The sequence below is a fragment of the Papilio xuthus genome, unplaced genomic scaffold (genome assembly GCF_000836235.2).
Source record: "Papilio xuthus unplaced genomic scaffold, Pxut_1.1 DF826938.1, whole genome shotgun sequence".
NCBI classification, from domain to species: Eukaryota; Metazoa; Arthropoda; class Insecta; order Lepidoptera; family Papilionidae; genus Papilio; species Papilio xuthus.
The window spans coordinates 1757798-1780092 of NW_013531711.1; the positions used below are offsets into that span (position 1 = coordinate 1757798).

Genomic DNA, 22295 nt, shown 5'->3' on the forward strand with positions numbered 1-22295 from the left:
TAGGAATACACAATTGTTTAAAAATTTTTTTGTAAAAATAAGCTAAAATACGTAATATTATTTCCCCAAGCATTCATATTTTGCAGTTTATCATTGCTAGTTGTAACTATACTGTAGTATAAATAACAACTCAAACTCGAAATTAATCATAAATTAAGGTGGTAACACCTACTGATTCCAAGCTTAGAGGTGAACTGGCGAGTACAGTTTGCACGAAATGGCACAATTGCCCAATTCACAGACTAATTTTAACCCCATTTGGTTCTCACACGAACGTCATTACTTCACGTTGTTAAAACAATTATCTTAAACTATTTATCGCCCACGACTTCGTCCGTTCGAAATTAAAAAGTAGACTATGTAATCTTCCACACTGTGCTCTAAATCTATGCCAAATTTTACCTTCAAACAAACAAATATATAAATGTACTCTTGGCCCAAAGATGCATAATTGGTTAGTTAATTCACATACATATTGCTGCAACTTACATTTTTGTAAAATCAAATTAAAACATTTTAGCACTCTGACACTTGTTATTAATCGAGTGCGGAAAACTTATATTGTATTTTTAGGGTTCCTTACCTCGATAGGAAAAAACGGAACCCTTGTAGGATCACTTTGTTATCCGCCCGTCTGTCTGTCCAGACCCTTTTTTAATATTATGATTGACTAACAAGCAAGCAGCCTCGGTTCGCCGATATAGCGACGTGACCGCTACCTATAGACATCCACAATTGCAGATGCGTTGCTTACCTTTATTCTACGGAAGAGGGGACGCATAGGAAAGAGGAAAGAGGAGTACTTTCTTAATTTTATTAAAGGTTATAAGGTAGGTAATAACTTAAGACACATGGCATCTTTTAAGAAGTAATTTATGGTAATACTATTATATAATAAATCAATGTGACAAAGTTCTAAATCTAACTAGAATAACCCACATATTAGAAGATCAATACGCAGCCGAGCGAACGACAGTTTAACGTGTGGTTTGTAACAGGGAAGCACTCAGTTATAAATGCTATTAGTGGTCGTCCAAGCAAATAGCTGCCGAACATGACCAAGTAAATGCGCTTCGCTGCGCCATTATATTAAATAATATAGACATTATTGTATCTTACCAATAATTTGAAATAAAGCCTTTATCTTACCATTAATTTCTACTTTAGCTATACGAACATCCTAAGTAAACCATTATGCAATTTGTTTAATAGAAGAATCTAAAAAACGGCTCATCTCTTTGAAATTTAGCATAGATATAGAACATCATCTTAACACATACACTACTAATAAGATTTATTACGCGCGCGGACAGAGTCGCGGCCGACAGATAGTTAATATATAATTTTATTTACATATCATTATTATTTTTACCTTAACTTTTTCTCTTCATAGAGCATAGAGTATCAAAAAATAAAAAACCTAAATATCACCACGTGTGGCTTTTAATAAAAATAATAAGATTGCGAATAGCTTAAAAATCACAACGATACTACGACAAATATTTTCATATCCTTACAACATTTCGTAAATTTCCTTCCTCCGAGCCCTTTCTGCGCATGTTTGCGGAGCTTCAGTAACTGGCAAGTTTCGTATGGACCTCCATAGTCAGTGGACGTTGGACCGTTGACAAGTGAACACGTGTCGCGCGACCTCTGTTACATTACGAAGTTTGAGACTTTCGTTTTTAGTGAATTGAGAAATTTGTTAATGGAATTATGACATGAATTAAGGTATTTATTTTATACATATAATAGATTTCAATGCGTTTTTATTAAATATTACTTTTAGTATGTTATTTTTGAATTATTTTAAGTTTGAGATATAAAAACATGTATATTTCAGTGGCAGTCAAAGACAGTCGAATAGTTAAAGTATTTAAATAAAACGCTATAATTATTGTAAAATTCAGAGATTAAAATAAAATTATTACGTCAGGCTTCTTAGAGATAAAAAAAAAATCAAAAACCTATTATTATATAATATATGCATTAATGAATGGTTACTTATATACTCGTAAGAATTAGGCGTAGCTTTCAAAAACAAAATTAAATATGTTGAAGACCGTGGTTTTTTTTTTATTTAATAATGTACTTTAAATCATGTTATCGACTAAAGATGAAGTGATACCAAATTTACTAGATTTATAATAATTACATAACATAAAGTAGATCAAACTTTCAACATTATTTATTTAGTTAAAAAGTAGATCTTTTAAATATATAATAAAGCCAATTTACATAAAGATACCCAATGAAAATAAAATATTATATCATTTTAGAATGAGGTCAAAAACTCGCGATCTCATTTTTCATACACTTCGAAGTTGTCTTCTTTAACATGATTTAGGAGTTAAGTTAACTGAGACTAAACTTTAAAGTTTAATCTTATTTTGGACTATCAAAGTAATTTATCATTTATTTAAAGATTTTATAAAATCAGTAAAAGCGGATATTCATCGCAACCTATATCCATTCTCATAAGATTAATAATTAAATGTGTTATACTTGTTTAAAAAAAGAACTTATGTCAAATCATTTCTTATTAAAAACTTTTACTAATATATTTTCAATATTTTTATTATTTTAAGATTGAACCTTTGGTCATCCGTTATCACGAAATGGTTATATTTTTACGAGATCACTTGTGGCACCTTGTATTTTATATTACTGCATTAATTAATTTAACTAATGAACATCACTGACTTTTCTCTTTCTTTTTTTATCTATTTTGATATAAAAAAAACTAGTTTTAAGAATGTGTAGGTACTTATTCATCATCATCAGCTCACTATACGTCCCCACAGAGGGGCTCGGAGCCTACACTAAATCATGTAGTCGGTGATTAGGCCATAGTCAACCACGCTGGCCAAGTGCAGGTTGGTCAAATGCTTGACCCCTGAGCCACCGACGCTGAATGTATCAATATTCAAATCGTGAACAATTGCATTTTATAGTTCACCTACATCTCCTCCTCTCTCATCAAATAACATTGTAAACACTACAATGTAGGTGGAAACTCGTTCAGATTTATTTCTAGATGAAATGACTTCTACGTTTTAGTACCCTAAGATATGATGCTAAGACATTCAGTAGTAAAAGTTGGTTCAAAATTAATAGCATGTTTAAGATTCCCACAGTATTAAACGTGTTTTATACTGTGTTACAGTATAAGCGAAATATAAGCAATAGAAAAGTTATAGTGTTTTAGTAATAAAAAAAATTATAAGCTTAAGTTTTATCAATTGTTTTTTATTAACGATTTGGGTTCGGATTATTTTAGGTGATTTAAATTAATTTAGTTATAGGTATTAAAATACTCTGCTTTATATTTATCATCTGTGTGACACATGGTTTATAAAGCAATGAACTAAAAGCTTCCGAAAAATAAAATAAGAAAACCTGCTATCACTTAGAAAAGACGGACGAGATAAAATTAAGATTGGAGTATATTTTTGTGTTAGCATATACATTTCTATTTGAGTTTCGACCTCATCCTAACCGTACTTTTTTAATGCCTCCCTCGGGAGTGAAGTAGTTCGGGAGTTTTACAGCTTCCGCTCTTTTGAAGTGGATTCTTAACACTTTTGTGTAATGGTTTTTACATTAATGTTACAGGAAATAGCTTAGATGTTACTTTGTTATACGATACTTATTGTTTTTAAAATCTATCTCTAGTAAAATGTAAATAATGTTTTAAAGTATTTATGTGATATTATATTATTTCTTACTATTTATTATGCTTTCTAATATTATACGTTCTTCATCATCATCTCACTGTACGTCCCCACCGAGGGGCTCGGAGCCTACCCCATGTTGGGGGCGATTAGACCATAGTCAACCACGCTGGCCAAGTACGGATTGGTTGACTTCACACATATCTTTGAATTTCTTCTCAGATATGTACAGATTGCATCACGATGTTTTCCTTCACGTTAAGAACATCGGGTAAATGTACATATGTAAATCGGAAATCGAAATACACATTGGTATATGGCGGGATTCGAACCCAGGACCTGCAGATTGCAAGTCACATATGTACTATCGTTATACAATCTTACTATAAACAAATTATTTCATTTTCTACAAAAACTCAAAAACTACTTAACCAATGAGAATTTTTACTAATATATATTATACTAGGACAGTTTTAACTTTTTTTTAAATAGTTTAGATTTAAGTATTTAGTTAGTATTCGTATTTTAGAATAAAGTAAATAGGTTTAGCCAGATTTTTCCGTACAAGCCGACCAAAGAACAATGCTCTCTAATAGATAGACAAAAACGTATAAAGCAACGCTTGATTTTCGAGTTTCCATAAAATGTACCCGTCATCTACCTACGAGGTAAATGTTCGTTTCCATGACAATTGGTGTTAAGTGTAAAAACTAATTTTCATATTATTATCGTTGTAAAAAAATTGAGTATTACGCGATGTTATCAGCAAATATTTAAAGAAAAAGGAAGGGAACATACTATTTTATATTGTATTAAAAAATTAAGGGTAAATAATCTTTAAAAGTTGAGTGTAACAAAACCTTTATCTAATCAACTGTACCTAGCATTGTAACCAAGCTCAAAACAATGAGACCAAAAGTAAAAGAGCCTTTGGAAGTAATTACACTAAGTTTTTGTTCAACGTCTTAGAGGACAATACTTTGTTGCGGTCCTTTGTTTAAAAAGTAAAAGCACATCGACAAAAGCGCTTTACAAAATTATTCCGTTAATTGCCAAAATTCACTTTTCGTCAGTACAATCCTGTGAAAAGGCGTGATTTTATGAATAATTCATTGTTCCTTGAAGCTGCTGTTGCTAAATGAAGTCGAAAGTAGCGACATCTGTGTCGCGTAAAGTATCATCTAGAGTGGCCTTCGGCCTTCATTTTAATTAAGAGACGGGTAATGCGATATTATGAAAGTCGTAAACAACGGACGAGGTTTCCTATGCTTGTGAAAATAAACGCTGATTAACCAAAGGAGTTTACGTTTAGACAATAGTGAGGATTAAATTTACTGTCGGTATGAAGGTTTTAACTTTTAAATGAAATTTAATACAATATATAACCTCTATTTTGTAACATAAATTACTAAATTAAACAGGTAACTTGATCTTACGTGCAGAGATATAAAGTAGCATAAAGGATTTCTATTATAAAGTGACAAATGAACACAGCCACGAATGCGTCTAAAAAGCGAAGCAACTACTACTTATATGCATTCGCAATTACAGAAACGTTGTACTATTAAACGACAGAAGAAAGGACGCACAGAAAGTGAATATTTCCCCTTCCTATCCCATCTATATAAGAAAAGGGTGGGAATCCAAGTGGAGTAAAATTATGCATCCTTCACGTACTTATCAGACGAAGCAAGAAATTGCTTCTTCTTTACGTCTGTGGTCGTGATATTTTACTGAAACAATACATTGTCGCTGATTTCTACAAATATTCAAAGAGGAATCAACAACGAAAGGGAACATCTGTGCTGTCTTCTTACTGATTTTAAACACCTTAGTCCCGTCATATTTTCCAAAATCTTATAGAATATGTTTTTATTCAATTTTTGATCATAAATATGTATGAGGAAATAACAAAGCATGAAATATCAAGGCCGAGTAACGTTTAAAGGCCATGGTAAAGAACTGAGACGCCTAAGCATGTAATTTTCTTCGCATCGTTACTACAACTTGTAAAATAATTAGAATAACTTTTGATAGCACTGTAAATATATATAACTACTACATACAAGATTTACTAAAAACATTTATTTTATGAAAAGAATACGAAGAAGGTTTTCAAAAAGAGAATAAATCCGTATATTCGTCCGGTAGCGGCACCGACTAGTTTCGAGCCCATCGGAGGCCCTTCATCAGGGTGAGTGGGATTGGTATTATTTCGCGCACGCAGCCCGTCGCTCACTGAGTATATATACCTGAGTGTTTAGCCGTTTTTATATAAGTTTATTATAATGTCTCACGAAAGTTTCAATAATTTAATAGAATAAATCTGAGTAACTGTATAGTCAGATACATAAACATGTTCTACATCTGTGCTAATTTTCATTAACTTTGAGTCGTTCCGAAGATACCTTCAAACAAACATCCATCCATCCATCTAAACATTAGCATTTAGAATATTAGTAAGATTATGATTTTATTATAATGCTAATGGCGTGAAACAAATACCTATAACTGCATATATGTATCTTTTAGGAGCATTTAACGACGAACTTATAACTCCAGTTCGTGTTCACACGAAGTATTGCAAAACTTTTCGTAAGTAAATCATTTGATAATGTTTCAAACTTTGTCTATATCAAATTGTATTTACATCATAAATCTTTTGTTTTATACAAATAAAAATAATCTGTTCAAAAGTAGAAAAAATGGATGGAATATGGATTTTCTTAGTTCGGTAAACGGATACCCATGAATGTAAATGTCAATAACGTAAAGCAACAATAATAAAACGCAATCTTGCTACGCACGAAATATACTAAATTAAAAGGGCACGGTATTACAATTAATTCACTCTCAGTATTTTATATTCGACGTATCGTGTTCGCACCCTCTCTATGTCGCGAGAAAACGCGGGAGCCAATCCCAGTGCGAGATTTAGCTCGCAGGCTTTTGTGCCACAGGGATTATTTAAATAGTGTTTTGATCAAGAACTGAGTCTAAATTGTAATTACTTTTGTATGATAGATACAGGTCAAAAACATGATCCGCTGATTGCATGGTGTTGGTTAATAAGGGCAGGGAGATGACAAGTGTTATTTTTTTGTCCCTTAACATGCTTGTGTAACGTTAAAACACTTCGGATGTATATTTTATAGATTGACGTTATATTTCACATTTGTTATGTCGACATATCTTACTAATATTATAAATGCGAAAGTTTAGATGGATGGTTTGTTACAAGGTAACTCTGGAACGACTCAACGTGTCTTGATAAAATTTGGTAGCGATGTAGAGCATAGTCTGGAAAAACACATAGGCTATCAATTAAGTTTTTTTAAATTCCTCGCGGGTGACCGCTATATACATGTTTCTAAGCGTTGATATGATTAAAGTTAGAATGATAAATGTACCAACACAAGGAGGTAGTTGGAATGTGCATTCAATCATTTTTGGTCGAGGAAGTTTCGGTCAGCGATCTCGAATTCATAAATCAATGTCTAGAGGCGATCGGTCCACAATATGTTAGGATCTAACTAATAGTATATGCTTTTAATGTAAAGGAAATAACCTACGTATATTTTATAAGAGAATATTATACTTTTAGACATTATTAGTCAGAATCACTTGGCGCGAATGACGTGCTTTCGTTACAAAGTCCAGTGTCAGAATGAATAGTGAGGGGACACAAACGTTGACATTTTAGTAAGGCTAGTGTTGGGTCAATACAATGCCACATTTTCGGATTTTCTTCTTAACAATACATAATTATTTTCTATACTTACTAGTTTGTAACTAGCTGTCGCCCGCGATTCCGTCCGTGCGGAATTACAAACTTAATTAGTAGTCTAATTGTTCTTTGTAGATTGTTATGTCGCTTTGGAGATACATTCTCTCAAAAATCCATCCATTCATCCATCTAATAACAATGGAATCGACATCCATACAAACCTACATACATAAATACATATATTCGGAAAACAATCCTCTTGTAAAAGTATACTGAGCCTGAAACTCAACAAATGAAAACATACACTTCAAATTTGACAAAACCTACAAACTACAAATAATATATACCTAGATTTGGCTCAAGAGGTTACCGCATCTCACATCTCAAGAATCTCTCGCTAAACAGTTAAATTAAGGGCCCGATACAAAAGGCAGTTATAATAGAAACCGCGCGCATCGTGAAAAGGTTCCTGTCTCTGCAGCCCTGACCACTGGTTGCTTGAGTCGTGGGACTCAGGAGCCGGTGGTGCTATATTTTTAATATAATACATTTTGTATATTTTTTAATTTTTTATATGAAATGTAATATATTAAGAATAAGGTTAATAAAGTATCTGAGCGACAATTTAATACTTCAAATGTATGAATTACTCTAACTTCGGTAATTTACTAATGGTAACATTAAACTTTTACTCAACAAAACTTTTGTAAAGAGAGAAGCTTCAATTACAAGCCAATTTCGCAGTGTGATAGGTTTGGAAATTCCTTAAGCGTCGTCTTCCCTAATTGACTCTGATCGTTAGAGTATAATGATCAAATACCGCCCCAGCATTGCTAGCTAATGGATTCACTACTTCTTAGTAAAGCCACTAATTTATTGTAGTTCTGTTCCACAAAAGCGAACAGTAACCGGTTATTTGTCTTTTATACCCAAGTACATCGCATCGCGCGTCGTGAAGTGCGTCGATGGCTCAAGGGCACTTGACATGTTATTTGCAGGTCCTAGATTCGAATCCCGACATGTACCAATATGTTCTTCGATCGATTTATAATACATTTATATATTTATACGAAGTTCTTACGCTGAAGGAAAACAGCGTGATGCAACCTGCATATATCTACGAAGAAATTCAAAGATATGTGTGAAGTCCACCAACCCGAACTTAGTCAGCGTGTTTGACTATGGCCTACTCACTCCTAACTTAGGGTAGGCTCAGAGCCCCTCGGTGGGGATGATGATGATATCGCTTTGTATTGTAATTTCAGTGTAGAGAAATCTTTGTTTCTACAAGGCCATTCGTAAGGTTATTTATGCTTTTATGTTAATCAGACGTGTACACAACACGCACACGCACAAGCACACGCATTAGGACGTACTTATATGACGTGGATTTCCATCGAAGGAATAGACGAGCAAAAAAATTAAGCATAAAGTATTATGTTTGCTCTTAAAATCTGCAGGTTGACCTAATTTATGTTTTTATCATGTTGAAGATAATTTATGTAACAAACAAAATAACATAATATGCGTAAAAAATGCTAGTAACAATATCATTTGCGTTGTATCTATTAAATTTTTCGGGTAATCTCCGAAACGGCTGGAGCGATTTGTAAAGGACTTTTCTGGAAGCTGATGTATGCGGTAGTAATTTAGGCCATTTTATTTCATCTACGCTGACAATGTCGTGGGCGTCCTGTAGTAATATAATCATCGTAAATTTTATCTTCTTTTGTTCTTATAAAAAAAATCTTTAATAAGAATACAAAGTACACTGATGTAGCATTTTTTGTTAATTTATGTACAAAGCAAACAGCAATTTATTTCACTAAGTAAATTCAATCTCTTGTATCAACAAATGTTTCGTATAAATAATTTTTCACCGCTCTCGAGTTTCGGAAAGATTTTTGTTTTTGTTTTCAAAGTAGATTACACTTACGATAATTCATTCGTTTTTAAACAGAATATACGATTAATTTAAATATTTAATTTAACGAAGCTATAATTTAACTTTTTTTCTGTTTTTTTTAAAGTAGTTTAAATTTTTGGAACTAAAACAATTATAATGTACTAGTCAGCGAATAAAGGCTTCTCTTATCTTATCTTAGATAATTTAATTTGCTGAGCTTTTATAAAATGTTTCCTGAATAATGTTTATTTCTATATCTTCGAAACAAATGATAAGATGGTAATGTTTTTCTTAAGTATGTTTTCAAATACATAGGCTTGTATGAATATCAATCGCATTTGCCACTTTATGATTAAAAAAAAGTTAGGGATCATTCTATTTTTACTTGCCCCTGTAGTACCTGTAAGGCTACTTTAGTTTAAAATCTATACTAATATTATAAAAAGAAAAGATTTGATTGCTTCATTTTATTCCGCGAGAACGATGTCACAGGAAACAGCTAGTATGCATATAAAAATAATAGTCTAATTTTATTTATATTATTTATGCGATCTAAAACTTATAAAAATAACTATGAATTTAGCTTCATTATGTGGGCGCGTGACTTATTTAGGCAATTTCATCAAGTTAATTCGTAGCCTAAATTTCATTGTCTCAGCCTAAGGTCCCAAGAGAGCTAACAGACGAATGCTCATTTTCAACACAACCTTATTCTTTTATTTTCAACGTTACGTTGATATTTGATTTTATTTATCTGGACTGTACTAGAACTTAGGGTAGGCTCAGAGACCCTCAGTGGGGACGTATAGTGAGCTGATGATGATGTTGATGATAATGATGATACTAGAAAGACTACAAATTGACAAAATTTGCACCTTACATAATGCGTTAGTTCCTTTTAGATAATATTTATATGTTTTAGAAAGCACAAATAATTTTAATTAATTAAATAAGTTTGTGTAGTTTTCAGGCGTAAAAAAAATGTTAAGTAAACTTTCTAATAATTTAATAAAACTGTAGTTCTCTACGTTAAATACTTGTATTATATGTATCCGATATTTCCTAAGAAATCTAAAACAATGTTCTCTAATAATATATGAACTATTTCTTAGATTTCATACAGACGAAAATAATTTTCATATTATTTTTAGAGTTGGGTTACGTCAGTAAGTTAAGTTGAACTCTGAGGCATATTTCATGCCGCGGTACTGGGCCTGACATATAAAGTACCAGAGGTAAACGCTACGTGGGCAGAAAAAAGGTCTATAAATTAAGTATTTTAGCTGCTTTTCTGTTTTGCTGATATAATTAAATTTAATGATCACATTATAAAGTCGTGGGACAAAAGCTGTTATGCCTCAGAATTACCTGATTCTCTTAATCTTCTCAAGAGCGTCGGTAGTTCAGGGGTTCACTTGACTTGTAAGCTGTAGGCCCTATGTACGAATCCCGCCATGTACCATTATCCAACGTTCTTACAAGTATACATTTATTCGAAGTTCTGAAGAAAACCATCTTGATGCAACCTGCACATATCTAGGGTGGTAAACTAAGGTTAACTAACCCGCACTTCACCAGCGTGGTAGACTAAGGTCTAGTCAACCCTAACTTGTAGACTCTGAGCCCCTTAGTGAGGACTATACGTAGTTAGCTGATGATTAATTTATTGATTTAAATTAATTCTACGTAGACGGCGATGTATAGGTAAGAATAATCAAGCCCCATGATTAGTAGAAAACAATTGCTAGTATTGACTGAGTTTCCACTGGTTTTACACCTGTATAAAATCATGTTGTTGTGTTTTATTTTTTGAGACAATAAGAGAGACGAAGATGGTTTATTACAAGGTTTGCGGCAATGCATTAGTAAAAGATGTGATGTACATTCTACGAAATATTTATCTAATTTTGTATGTGTTTCTTACTGTAATATTAAAGTATGGGCGTATTACCGAGACAAGTATGCTCTACTTCTTGTCGAGGTTTCACTAATGACGTAGACAAAGATATACAGTGTAATGTTTTATTCAAGGTGGAGCATTCTCAAGGTTGAAACGTGACATAGTCTGATTTGTTAAAGTATACTGGTAATAAATATATATTTTGGGAGACATTCTGACACAAAGGTTAGAATATATCTGATCTATAATATCTTTTTCTTTTATGTAATTTTTTTTAGATCAAGAATCCAAATAATGAAAAAAAATGTGGGAACCAAATTTGAAATCATTAGAGTTACATCATCATCAGCTCACTATACGTCCCCATCGAGGGGCTCGGAGCCTACCCTAAGTTAAGGGTGATTAGGCCATAGTCAACCACGCTGGCCAAGTGCGGGTTACATGCTATAATATTTTTTATTGAAAATACAAGGAAAAAAATGTTAACACTTTCCCGTGTTTTGTTTCGTCGTTTGTAATTGGTAATTGACTTTGTTTTCTTTGTTACAGATAAACATCACAATGGAACAGATCTCCAAATATGTGATCATCATCGCCTCCGTAATGACGGTAAAATTGACTGTGACTGAAAGTAAAAACGAAACAAAACCTATCATAGACAGACGTTACTATCAAGTACCGCTCTTCATAAACATATGCGACATAGAAGACAGAAGATCTAAAGTACATTGCTATTGCGACAGTAATAAACCTAAAATGGCAACTCGCGCTGACTGCTGGGTATTCAGTGGTGGTATTACAGAAGACGATCCAATATGGCCGAGTTTTACTTCACAAGCTCAAATAGAACATTTAATGTTTAACGTTCGCTCAGATGACGCATTAACATTCATACCAGCAAAAGCTATAGTAAGACTCGACAAACTTAAAGATGTATCAATACAATTCGGCACAATAAAAAAGATACCGCCCTACGCGTTCACAAACTCATCGACCTTACGACAAATAGTACTCAAATCAAATAAGATAAGCCATTTGGATAAACATTCCTTTTCCCAGCTAATGATGTTGACCAACTTGACGTTAGACGACAATCAAATATCGGAATTAAAGAGGGATGTATTCTTTAACTTGCCAAATCTACACATTTTGAATTTATCGAATAATAATATAAGTCTTCTCCACGAAGGATGCTTCAAGCACTTAAATAACTTGTTAGAACTGAGATTAGACTATAACTATATATCGGTCGTTACGAGAGAGATGTTTGAGGGGCTCGAGAACCTCTCTAGATTAAACTTGAGAAGTAATAAGTTGGCAATGATAGGTAATTTGGCTTTCAGCGAGTTGTGGGGCTTGAAAGAGTTGATGTTAGATAATAACGCTATTGAGTACATTTCGGAGAGAGCTTTCGGTGGATTAGGTCAGTTACGTAAATTGACGCTATCGGGAAATAGACTAACTACGTTTTACGATGATATTCTAGAAGATACAAGTCAACTTACTCTGTTAAATTTAAAAGATAATCTATTGACGTTTGTGTCATACGAAACAGTACGGCAAGTTGTCGACAATGACAAATCACAATCCGCTGTAATATATTTGGATGGTGAGTATTGATTTTACAATTATCAATTTATTATTCATAGAAATACTTACAAGGAATAACTTAACTATATTATTTTACAAAGAAACTTCGACTATTTCAGAATGACATGATTTAAATATTGTTTGATAGATTATAATGTAACTCGTCTGATGATTGTGCGTCCCGGAGGCCCAATTTAGTCCTCTTTCCCTTCCCACCCTCTTTCTCATAAGGAAAGGATGGGAGGTGGTAGTGGACTTTCTGGATGAGAGGATGCATGGGAAGGGAAGATCTTTTCTTTCTGTACATCCTCTCTTCCGTCGATTTAAGGTAGGCAACGCATATGCAATTGCGTATGTCTATGGGCAAAGGTCACTTCGCTATTTCAACGATTTCAGGTGGCCGCTCGCTCGTTTGCCGCCACCTTATGATAAAAAAAAACTAAATTCAACCACCAATTTATATAATCATTAAAAAAAATTAACTATTAATCTTTCCTTCATTTAATATAGCTGTAAGAAACAAAACTTAAATATTGAATTTAAGTCGATTAATACCTAAATGAAAACGATAAATCCTAGGTCTTAAGTTAAATAAAAAATCTTCACTATAAACGTAATGAGATCGAACGCCTGATCTTCAAACGTAATTTAACCGGCCAGATGCTACGCTCGCATCTTTTTTTGCATTAATTTAATAAAATATTAAAACACCTTTATTTTTATGGTCTCCTCACTCACTTATATCATACCCGTAGGGGTTCGGATCGTACCTATATTTTGCAATGGGACCCGATAAATTTCCTCGGAAACGTTGAGAAATAGCTTTTTATTTGCAAGCATTCCTGCTTGTTTATTAGGTATTTTATGGCTCTTTTGTGTTCGCTCATGTACAGTTTGCTTTATATTATTCATGAGTGGGTTATTCTGCGCCATTGTTGTGTGAATTGAATACAAAAATGGTATTTCACGTGTTTATTGTTATATGTGTCGTATTGATACGTATTCACGTGCCTACAGAAATATTATCGTACACGTTCTATTATTACTTGCTTCATCAAAGTTTCTATTTAGGGCACCTTATACACTTAATATAGCGGTCGACCACACTTCGTCAGCGCAATTAAAAAAAAACTCTATAATATGCCTGCGTTAACTACCTTCCTGTCATAATCTGTCCAGCCGTTCCCGTGATTACGCCAGTACAAGCACGGCCTTGGGGACACACGAAAAAAAATTCTTTATCAGCAAATCAAAGACATTACGTGTACGAAATTTATTTTTTCTTGATATTACATCAATTATTTCCAGCACACTTGACGTAGTATAAATATTGTAAATAACAATCTCACGCTGCAGTCTCTCTATTGGAAAATGGACTCGTAAAATACAAAATGAATTTTAACAGTTTTGCACATATGCTACCAATGCGATATAAGTAAAACATAGTAGGTATATTTATGTTTTAAAAACTGTAAGGAATTAAATTGTAAATAATCGTTCGTTAAACATTAAATTCTCTGCTACACTCTTGTGTCTCCTTACCCTAATGAAGTCGTCTGATTGGTCCAACTATTCGGTAGATACATCTACGTGACATTAGCCTTTAATAACCTGAAATTAACGTTTAAATCTATATTAAGTTGCTCGAAGCAATAGAATAGTATGAAAGTATTACATAAAAATAGATGCGGTTAGAAAAGATAATTCTTTTTCCATTGTAAAGCTTCCACGTCATTTAAATTCTGAGCACCGGAATACCTTTGAACATTAAAAACGGATAAAGAACATGCCGCTGGCTGCGAATAAAATTATTTTTATTGACTCAGTCTGTTCCCAGCTCCCAGTAGATTGCGATTCAAACAACTCTAAAGATAATTTAACGATGCTTTTAGAATGAAAATTAAGGACGTGTTATGCAATTTACTTAGCAAATTATCTAATTATTTAAGCACTTTGTCTTTTGTTGCTCACTTTTAAAGTAAACGTCTGTGACTTTGTTAACGGAATTAAAAACTTTAATCTTAAAATATCCTTAAATATTCATGGTTATTGTAGTATTTCGGATTGCAACAGTTCTTTTTGTAATTTATTAAAACCATATTCAATTTCAAAGGTATTTCTTCCCTTTACAACTTAAAAGTTGGTAAAAATAATGTAGAGAAAGACAAAAAAAGTATGGATGGATTGCTGGAAAGAGGATATGCGTATGGAGGAGTATATACTGTGCCGACTTCACGAAGGGATCAGAGGAGTTAGACAAAGTGCATACGCTAATAAGCGATTCGATTACGAACTTCAAAATGTATGAAACTAACGCGCGACAAGTACGTGACTTATCGAAAGTTATTGTTAATTCTATACATTTTTGAAATTCGTTATGGAATCGCTTTGAAGCGAATGCACTTTTCTAACCCCAAGGGCAGGTTGATGTAGAATTGGTAATAATAATTTGCGTTTGTTTCAGGTAACCCATTCAGCTGCAACTGTCGATTATCTTGGATCTATCATTTGCTCAATGAAACTAAGAGTATTGAAATGAAAGAGGCTCTCGAAAAAGTTTCCTGCATTGAAAACAATGAAAGGCATTTAACCGAACACAACGAGGAAGTAAACGGGAATATTTTATCAGATGAAAACTACGAATATTATGACAAAGATGAGTATTTGGATAAAGATAAACCGAAGTTGAATAAAGCTAAGAAATTAATTGATACACCGTTAGAAACACTTCCTTGTCCGAAAGAGTTAATGCAATCTGTTGAGGATGCTTACGGTCAGCCGATACAAAATGAGATTAGACTAAAAGGTTTATCTGTCGCATGTAGTGTATCAAAATTTGTTTACATTTTACCGATTGTATTATTAATTTAAATTTAAAATTTGAAAAGAAAGTGTTTGTGATATTAGACGTTATAATATTGATTACAATAAGTAGTTTTTTGTTTTTCATAATAAATGTTCAACTTAAGTTTTAATACTTGTATATAAAATAATTGTGAAATGTTCAAGATAAATTATGTATCTTGTAATGTAAATATGTATTACTGCCATCAGAGTCAAAATGCCCAAGAGCTTCCCATAGTGTACACTTAGTAAGTGATATCTAAACTAAGGGGCTCCTAATTCACCGATTCTGATTGCGGCATATTCATTAGAATTGTAAATATATTAAAGAATTTTTGCTCTTTTAATGCTTTATGCTTAAAGCAATTTAAAATTGTAAATTAAAACTTCTATTTAAGTGCGTTTGTGAATATTTTGTATTTCTTAATATAATTCAATAATAATTTATTGAAAAAATTATGTGAATAAAGATTAAGACTTATGTTTATTGTTAAAATTAAAAGAAAAGCAGGAAAATATCACAAACTTTCCAATGCCTTAAGGCGATAGAAGCGTATTAAAAGTTTATATAGAAATTCTTTCAATTATCGTTTAAAGTATGGAAAACTTTTCATGTTATGTACACCACAAATATTTTTGTATATAATCAAAATTATTATATGTATTATATTTTTATTAATAAGTAATATATATGTATTTTTAACAATAATATTGTTTATAAGGATTTTACGTAACTAATACAATTTTTGTAGTATTTTCTCCCTACTTTCTCCCTTTTTTATTTTTTTATTTTGACATCACTGTAACGTCTCTTTAGTTTATAATAACACCTAAAATTTGTAAGCCACCCGCTTGATATAACAAAAAACCGAGCAACAATAGCCTCATGGTCTAGTAGATAACCATGTCCTAGCACAAGCTTCCAGCTTATTTGGAATGGTAACAACTAATGTGTGAAAATATTTCTGAAACTTGTTTTTTTTTTTTTTTTTTAATTTGTAAACTAAACTGTCATGTAATATTGTGTGTCTATGCAAATAAAAAATTATTATTATTCTGTTTATAAATAAGTGTAGGGAATAGTTCTTTAAAATAACCATGTTTTGACAGATTTTGTTAAAAACTTTTGGTATTGAATAAGGTCTTAAAAATAATTTAACTTATCGGATAGTATATTTGTAATATTAAGATTTTTGCTTGTGTAGTTTTCTTAAAGCAGAGCACAGTTAACATTTTTTCGCGCAACGAAACTGTATCAAATCTAGTCATATTACTTATTTAGCGTGAATTCCCACTGCTGAAATATCCATAAATATTGTTATCTCACTTTTATCATAGAGATTGAGGGAGATGACAATGGTTTTGTAAGTTTCGTCAGTGGATAATAACGCTAACTTTAAGTTATAAATTAAACAACGGTTGGATATAAATGTAATTCTGTTGTATTAAATATTTCTATCTGTTTGTTGTTTTTTTTTTATTTAAATTTAAAAAACCACCTTATCCTTTTTTCAGTAAACTGCTTACTCTTGTATAACCTTCGCTTGTGCCAATAAATTAGTACAGTCAGCAAAAAATCTATGCTATAAATATTATAGGTAAGTAAATTCAAGAAACAATTTGTAGACTATGCATTCTCAAAGTTATGACGTAGGGGGCATAAAAAAACTAATTCCAAAATGAAAATACAAAATTTGTTTTTGTATTTAAAATGTCATAACTGAGATTCATTCGCATGAAATATTGAAATGCATTTAACAAAGGTTTTTATTAAAGGGCTTAATTTGTGTAAATGACGAGCCAAATGCTAAGCAACTAATCACACCGTCTTTTGTTATGGCTGAGTTTAACTGAGGGCGATAATTATTTTGCTTGGTAGAATTTCGTCATAAATTATTTGTGTTGAGTTCACGAGAAAGATTTGCGATTTAAATATTTTACCTTAAGGATAAAAATAAAATGCGTTAATCATTTAAAAAATTAACTTTAGTAAAAAAGCTTAACATAATTAATAACTGCGATTAAACGCGTACTTTGACTCTAAAAATAAGTCAAAGAAAAATATAACAACAACATGACTCACGGCTGTAATATAGAATGGTAGATAGAGATCACGGATAAGAGAATAATGACATCTTATAAAGTTTTGTAAAAGCTCACCATATCGAAGGCAGGCAACGCATCTGCGGTTCCTCTGGTATTGCTGATGTCCATGGGCGTCGTTAAACACCATGATATTCTCGCTGCTCGTTAGCCCCTTTCTGTTATAAAAAAAAATAACTACGAAGCAACTTAATTAGTGTTTTATTTCGTCAAAAAAATTAACATCTTTAAATAGTTAAATTACTTAAAAATAAATTTGATAAATTGAAGTTATAAGTCAACGACTTTTATAGGTTAGCGTTCAATTTTCCCAGAATATAATACCATTGTGAATGTTCTCTGAATTTTCAACAATTTACGTACTATTATATGAATATCATCAAGGATTAGTAATTGTGTGGATTCATTTTAAATTCTCTATTACAAAGGTACTAATGTGCTTTATATGAACATGTGTAGACAGACGAGAAAATTACCAGTCACAAAAGGCAAGAGTAATCAGTATGCTTTGCCCGAACAATGGGAATCGTGTGGCATAGACCTATAGTTGAATATGACGAATGACAAATGCAACCACAAAGATATGTTCCTACATAAAGATATACTTTACGGAATATTTAAGTTATGGTTACTTAGTTAAACGTATCTAAAAGTTATGTTAAATAATCTAATGTATACTTCGCGGTTAATGTCTAAAAAAAGTTCTTTCTTTTAATTATAAGTCACTAACCTGTAAATCATCATCATCATAAACAATGAGCGTCGGTGGCTCAGAGGTCAAGCACTTGACTTGCAATCTGCAGGTCCTGGATTCGAAACCCACCATGTACCAATGTGTTTTTCGATTTCCGATTTACATATGTACATTTATCCGACGTTTTTAAGGTGAAGGAAAACATCGTGATGCAATCTGCAAGAAATTCAAACCTAAAACCCCTCAGGCCCTCCACCTCACCATGTGGCCGAGTCACGGGAATGGTTGACTATGGCCTAGTCACCCCTAGCTTAGGGTAGGCTCCGAGCCCCTCGGTGGGGACTTATAGTGAGCTGATGATGATGATAAACCTGTAAATCAATTTGGTGTCTTTTGAAAAAAAAATCTAAGCTATGATAATAGATCGAGTATTCTTCAATGACCCTTTTAAAAAAAATATTCTTTGAGTACAACGAAATAGAAACTGAGCTACTAAAAATGAGTGTAGTTATAAAATAAGTATCTTACAATTTTATGACTCTTTTAAACAAAGTGGGAATATTACTGGAATAAAGTTCATAAAATAATGTTAACCAAAGCAACTTGTCACTGGAACCATTCCAAGTTGGCAAGATGAAACGCTATTTGCATTACATATCATGTTACTATTTGTCAAATGCACGTGAAAATTATTTTTAAAAAAAGAACATACTATATCTTTTAACGTTACTAACGCGTGTTTGTTTTGGGTAAAAGATTAATTCTATTTTTAAATGATTAACAAATTATTTTCAATGAAGAGTCACCTTTTAATTGTAAATATATGAGACCCTAGTATCATGTTAGTAAAGACGATATCGTGTGAACCAAGCCCGCTTATATTCGCCAGTTTATATTACGTTACTTGATCCTACTTAGAACTTAAATACATAGATTGCATTACATCGTTATTTACATAACCGTGTAATAAGACATTTATAAAATGTTTCCCATTACATAAGATAGATTATAATGATTATCGTTACAGCGATGTTTGCTTTTGTAAATTACGCCATTATCTCAAACGCGCCATGAAAATATACAGAATTTCGTAATAATATCTTGTGGGAGTTCAATGCTTGCATTAATAATTCTCCTTAGCACATTACGTCCATTTAATAAGGTTTCAAAACGGCTATTTAGGTTTGCTTATAACTTGTATATGAAGTAAGAAATAAGTTACTCATTTTACCTGACGCTTTTATAAACAAATAGATTTTTCGTGGCTTCTAAGTGGAAAACTTTACCGTCTTAAAAGAAAGCATTAAAAGCTTTGAGCAAGTTCATAGACTTTCCATTATTATAAGTGTTCAATGTACAACATAAAATTAATAACAAAATACTATAGTATTTAAATTTAGCTGTAAAGTATAACTTAACTAGCTGACGCCCGCGACACCGTTCACGCCAATAATTGAGATAAAACTACCCTATATCCCAAGGTGGACCAAATTACAAATGCTTACAAAATTTGAAATTGGTTCAGTAGTTTTAGAGTGTATCGCGAACATACATCGTGACACAAAATTTTTATATATAAGAAGGTGATATAAAGAATAAAGCATTCCTAAGTAACCTAGTTTATAACTAGAATAACTTTTATTCTAAGTTTCGAACTTAAGAACTCATCAACAATATCTTTCTAAATAAATAAGAAAGCTTAAAACAAATATTAATGTATACGAATTTGTAACTTAAGATTGCACTTCATAAAAATATAGCTATAAAATGTTCTAATCTTGTACGATATATAGAAATATTATGCAGCTAATTAGTCTTGGCCGCTATCTGAATAGCTGTCGCGTACATTAGCATAGCGGAACGGTGGCATTAACGCCCGGAACGTCCTTACAGTTATTTATGTCTTATTTGCGTACGGCGAGATTCATACTACTTTTTATAAGCGAAATAAAGTCAATTAATACGTCCCTGGCCAAGCTGTTATATCTTCCTTTATAAGAAGGATATGATAGTTGTAAAGAAGTGTTTTAAAGGGGCGATGAAAAGGTGAAAATCAAAAATGTCCACAAGAACAAGTAAAATCAAGAAAGAGATGTATCCTTCTAATAAGCACTTTGTCTTTTCATTAAAAATGTTCTTAAACACGTGACTCTATTAACCAATTATGATTGTAATTCGTACAAGTTCGTATTCAACTAGAAAAGAATTGAACATTTCACAAAATAATATCGTTATCAATCGTGGATTATTAAGACCAATATCCCCGTTTAAAACATATTGTTATCTCTGTTTTGTCAAAGATGACAGGGATGACGATATGTTTGTACAGAGATTTAGGTCTCAGAAACCCACAGTATGTTAATCAATAAACCTTCGTTGATAACACATCACTAAGTGGAAGGGTGACTATGAAAATACCATACATTATAACTAATTTATCATCATTAGTGACGTCATATGAAGGGGTTATGTTAAATTACGATTCCACTCGAATTACTGATTGCAGGAATAATTAACTACCTCATATTTACTAATAATTCCACTGCCTTTCCACTTAAAACGATTCAAATTGGTATTTCTTTTCTATATAATACATTAGCTGTCGCCCACACGATATTAAAAAAAAACATAATTAGTAACGTATGTGTTCTTCCAGACTATGTTCTATACGGATGCCAAATTACATCGAGATCCATTAAGTCGTTTTGGAGGTATCTTCATAAATCCAAACATTCGCATTTATAATATTAGTATGATAGTATGGTAATATACAAAGTTAAATATAAGTAAAAAACTTATCACTAGCTTCGGAATCTTTTAACGCAGGGACCCAATGTTAGTAACAAATTTAAATGGTCTCAGTGGAAAAATTTGTATGTTTTTTTCCGGAATTAACAAATCTTTTATACGTTATTATATTGGTATAAATACACATAAGTAATTCAGAAGCTCGTTTGCGTATGAAAGCGTTCTACTATAAAAGGAAATGAATCATAGTTGGTCACTCGACAACAATACAAGGGGCGGTCTACTAAGGCTTTAAATAATCCGAATAACCTCCTTTACCCAATTGTCTACTACAGAACAAATTATTTAATTTAAATCAAATTAAATAATAATTTAATTACTAAAGATGAGCTATGTTTCGTTTTCATGAGTTTTAAATTACAAAATTTTTAATTACACTTTTATTGTAAAATAAACTGTCAGTTACTATGTTAAAATGTTCTTTCAACTTGTTTAGTGAGATAGAAAATTTTAAGTAAATGTTAAATGTGCTGTGTAGTCAGTTAAAGGTCGAAATTGCAATACTTTTAACATTCTAGGCGAGCTAAGACGCAAGCAAATACCAGAAGGAAAATAAATCTTGTTACGTCGTTTGGTCCAAGCTAAAAAAAGTTGAAATAAAATCACTTAATTATTTAAGAAAAAAAAGTCATTTAGCCAATAATCTATAACATAATTACACCATAATTAGTTAAGATGTTACGCAGAAATCGTGGCCAACCTACATTATTCTAGCTTCCTTTAGAATTATTGACTTCGTATAGAAAAATTGCATTCATTAAATCCTTACCATATTTTTTAATATAATAAATTGTAAGTATTTATATCTGTCTGTTGCGTTTTCACGCCAAAACTATTGAACTTATTTAATTAAAATCTGGTACAAAGAAAGTCCAGAGTATGAGAAATGACTTTTTAGTCCGAAAAAATGGTGCCGCAGCGGTGACGGAGCGCGGCGACATACATAGGTATGTGTTTATTTATACGTAAGTATCAGTCTTATTTGTAAAATAATTAACTTAAGTAATTCAAAATGGTACGTAAAGATATGGGGACAAAGCCGCGGGCAC

General features: G+C 32.1%; 1 protein-coding gene across 1 annotated transcript; it reads left to right on the plus strand.

Annotated features, from left to right (window-relative positions):
• Positions 1 to 1627: 1627 nt before the first annotated feature.
• Positions 1628 to 21802, plus strand: LOC106121576 (connectin). The gene is made up of 4 exons (XM_013317288.1): positions 1628 to 1731; positions 11757 to 12816; positions 15262 to 15603; positions 21765 to 21802. The coding sequence occupies exons 2-4, from the start codon at positions 11769 to 11771 to the stop codon at positions 21800 to 21802; spliced, it is 1428 nt and encodes a 475-aa protein (XP_013172742.1). The 5' UTR covers positions 1628 to 1731; positions 11757 to 11768.
• Positions 21803 to 22295: the final 493 nt, after the last annotated feature.

Excerpts from the sequence above, each read along its gene's own strand:
- LOC106121576 (XM_013317288.1), top strand. The coding sequence starts at position 11,769 with ATGGAACAGATCTCCAAATATGTGATCATCATCGCCTCCGTAATGACG. Across the intron at positions 12,817-15,261 it reads CGCTGTAATATATTTGGATG|GTAACCCATTCAGCTGCAAC; the intron begins GTGAGTATTGAT and ends CGTTTGTTTCAG. Across the intron at positions 15,604-21,764 it reads AAATGAGATTAGACTAAAAG|GCGAGCTAAGACGCAAGCAA; the intron begins GTTTATCTGTCG and ends TTAACATTCTAG.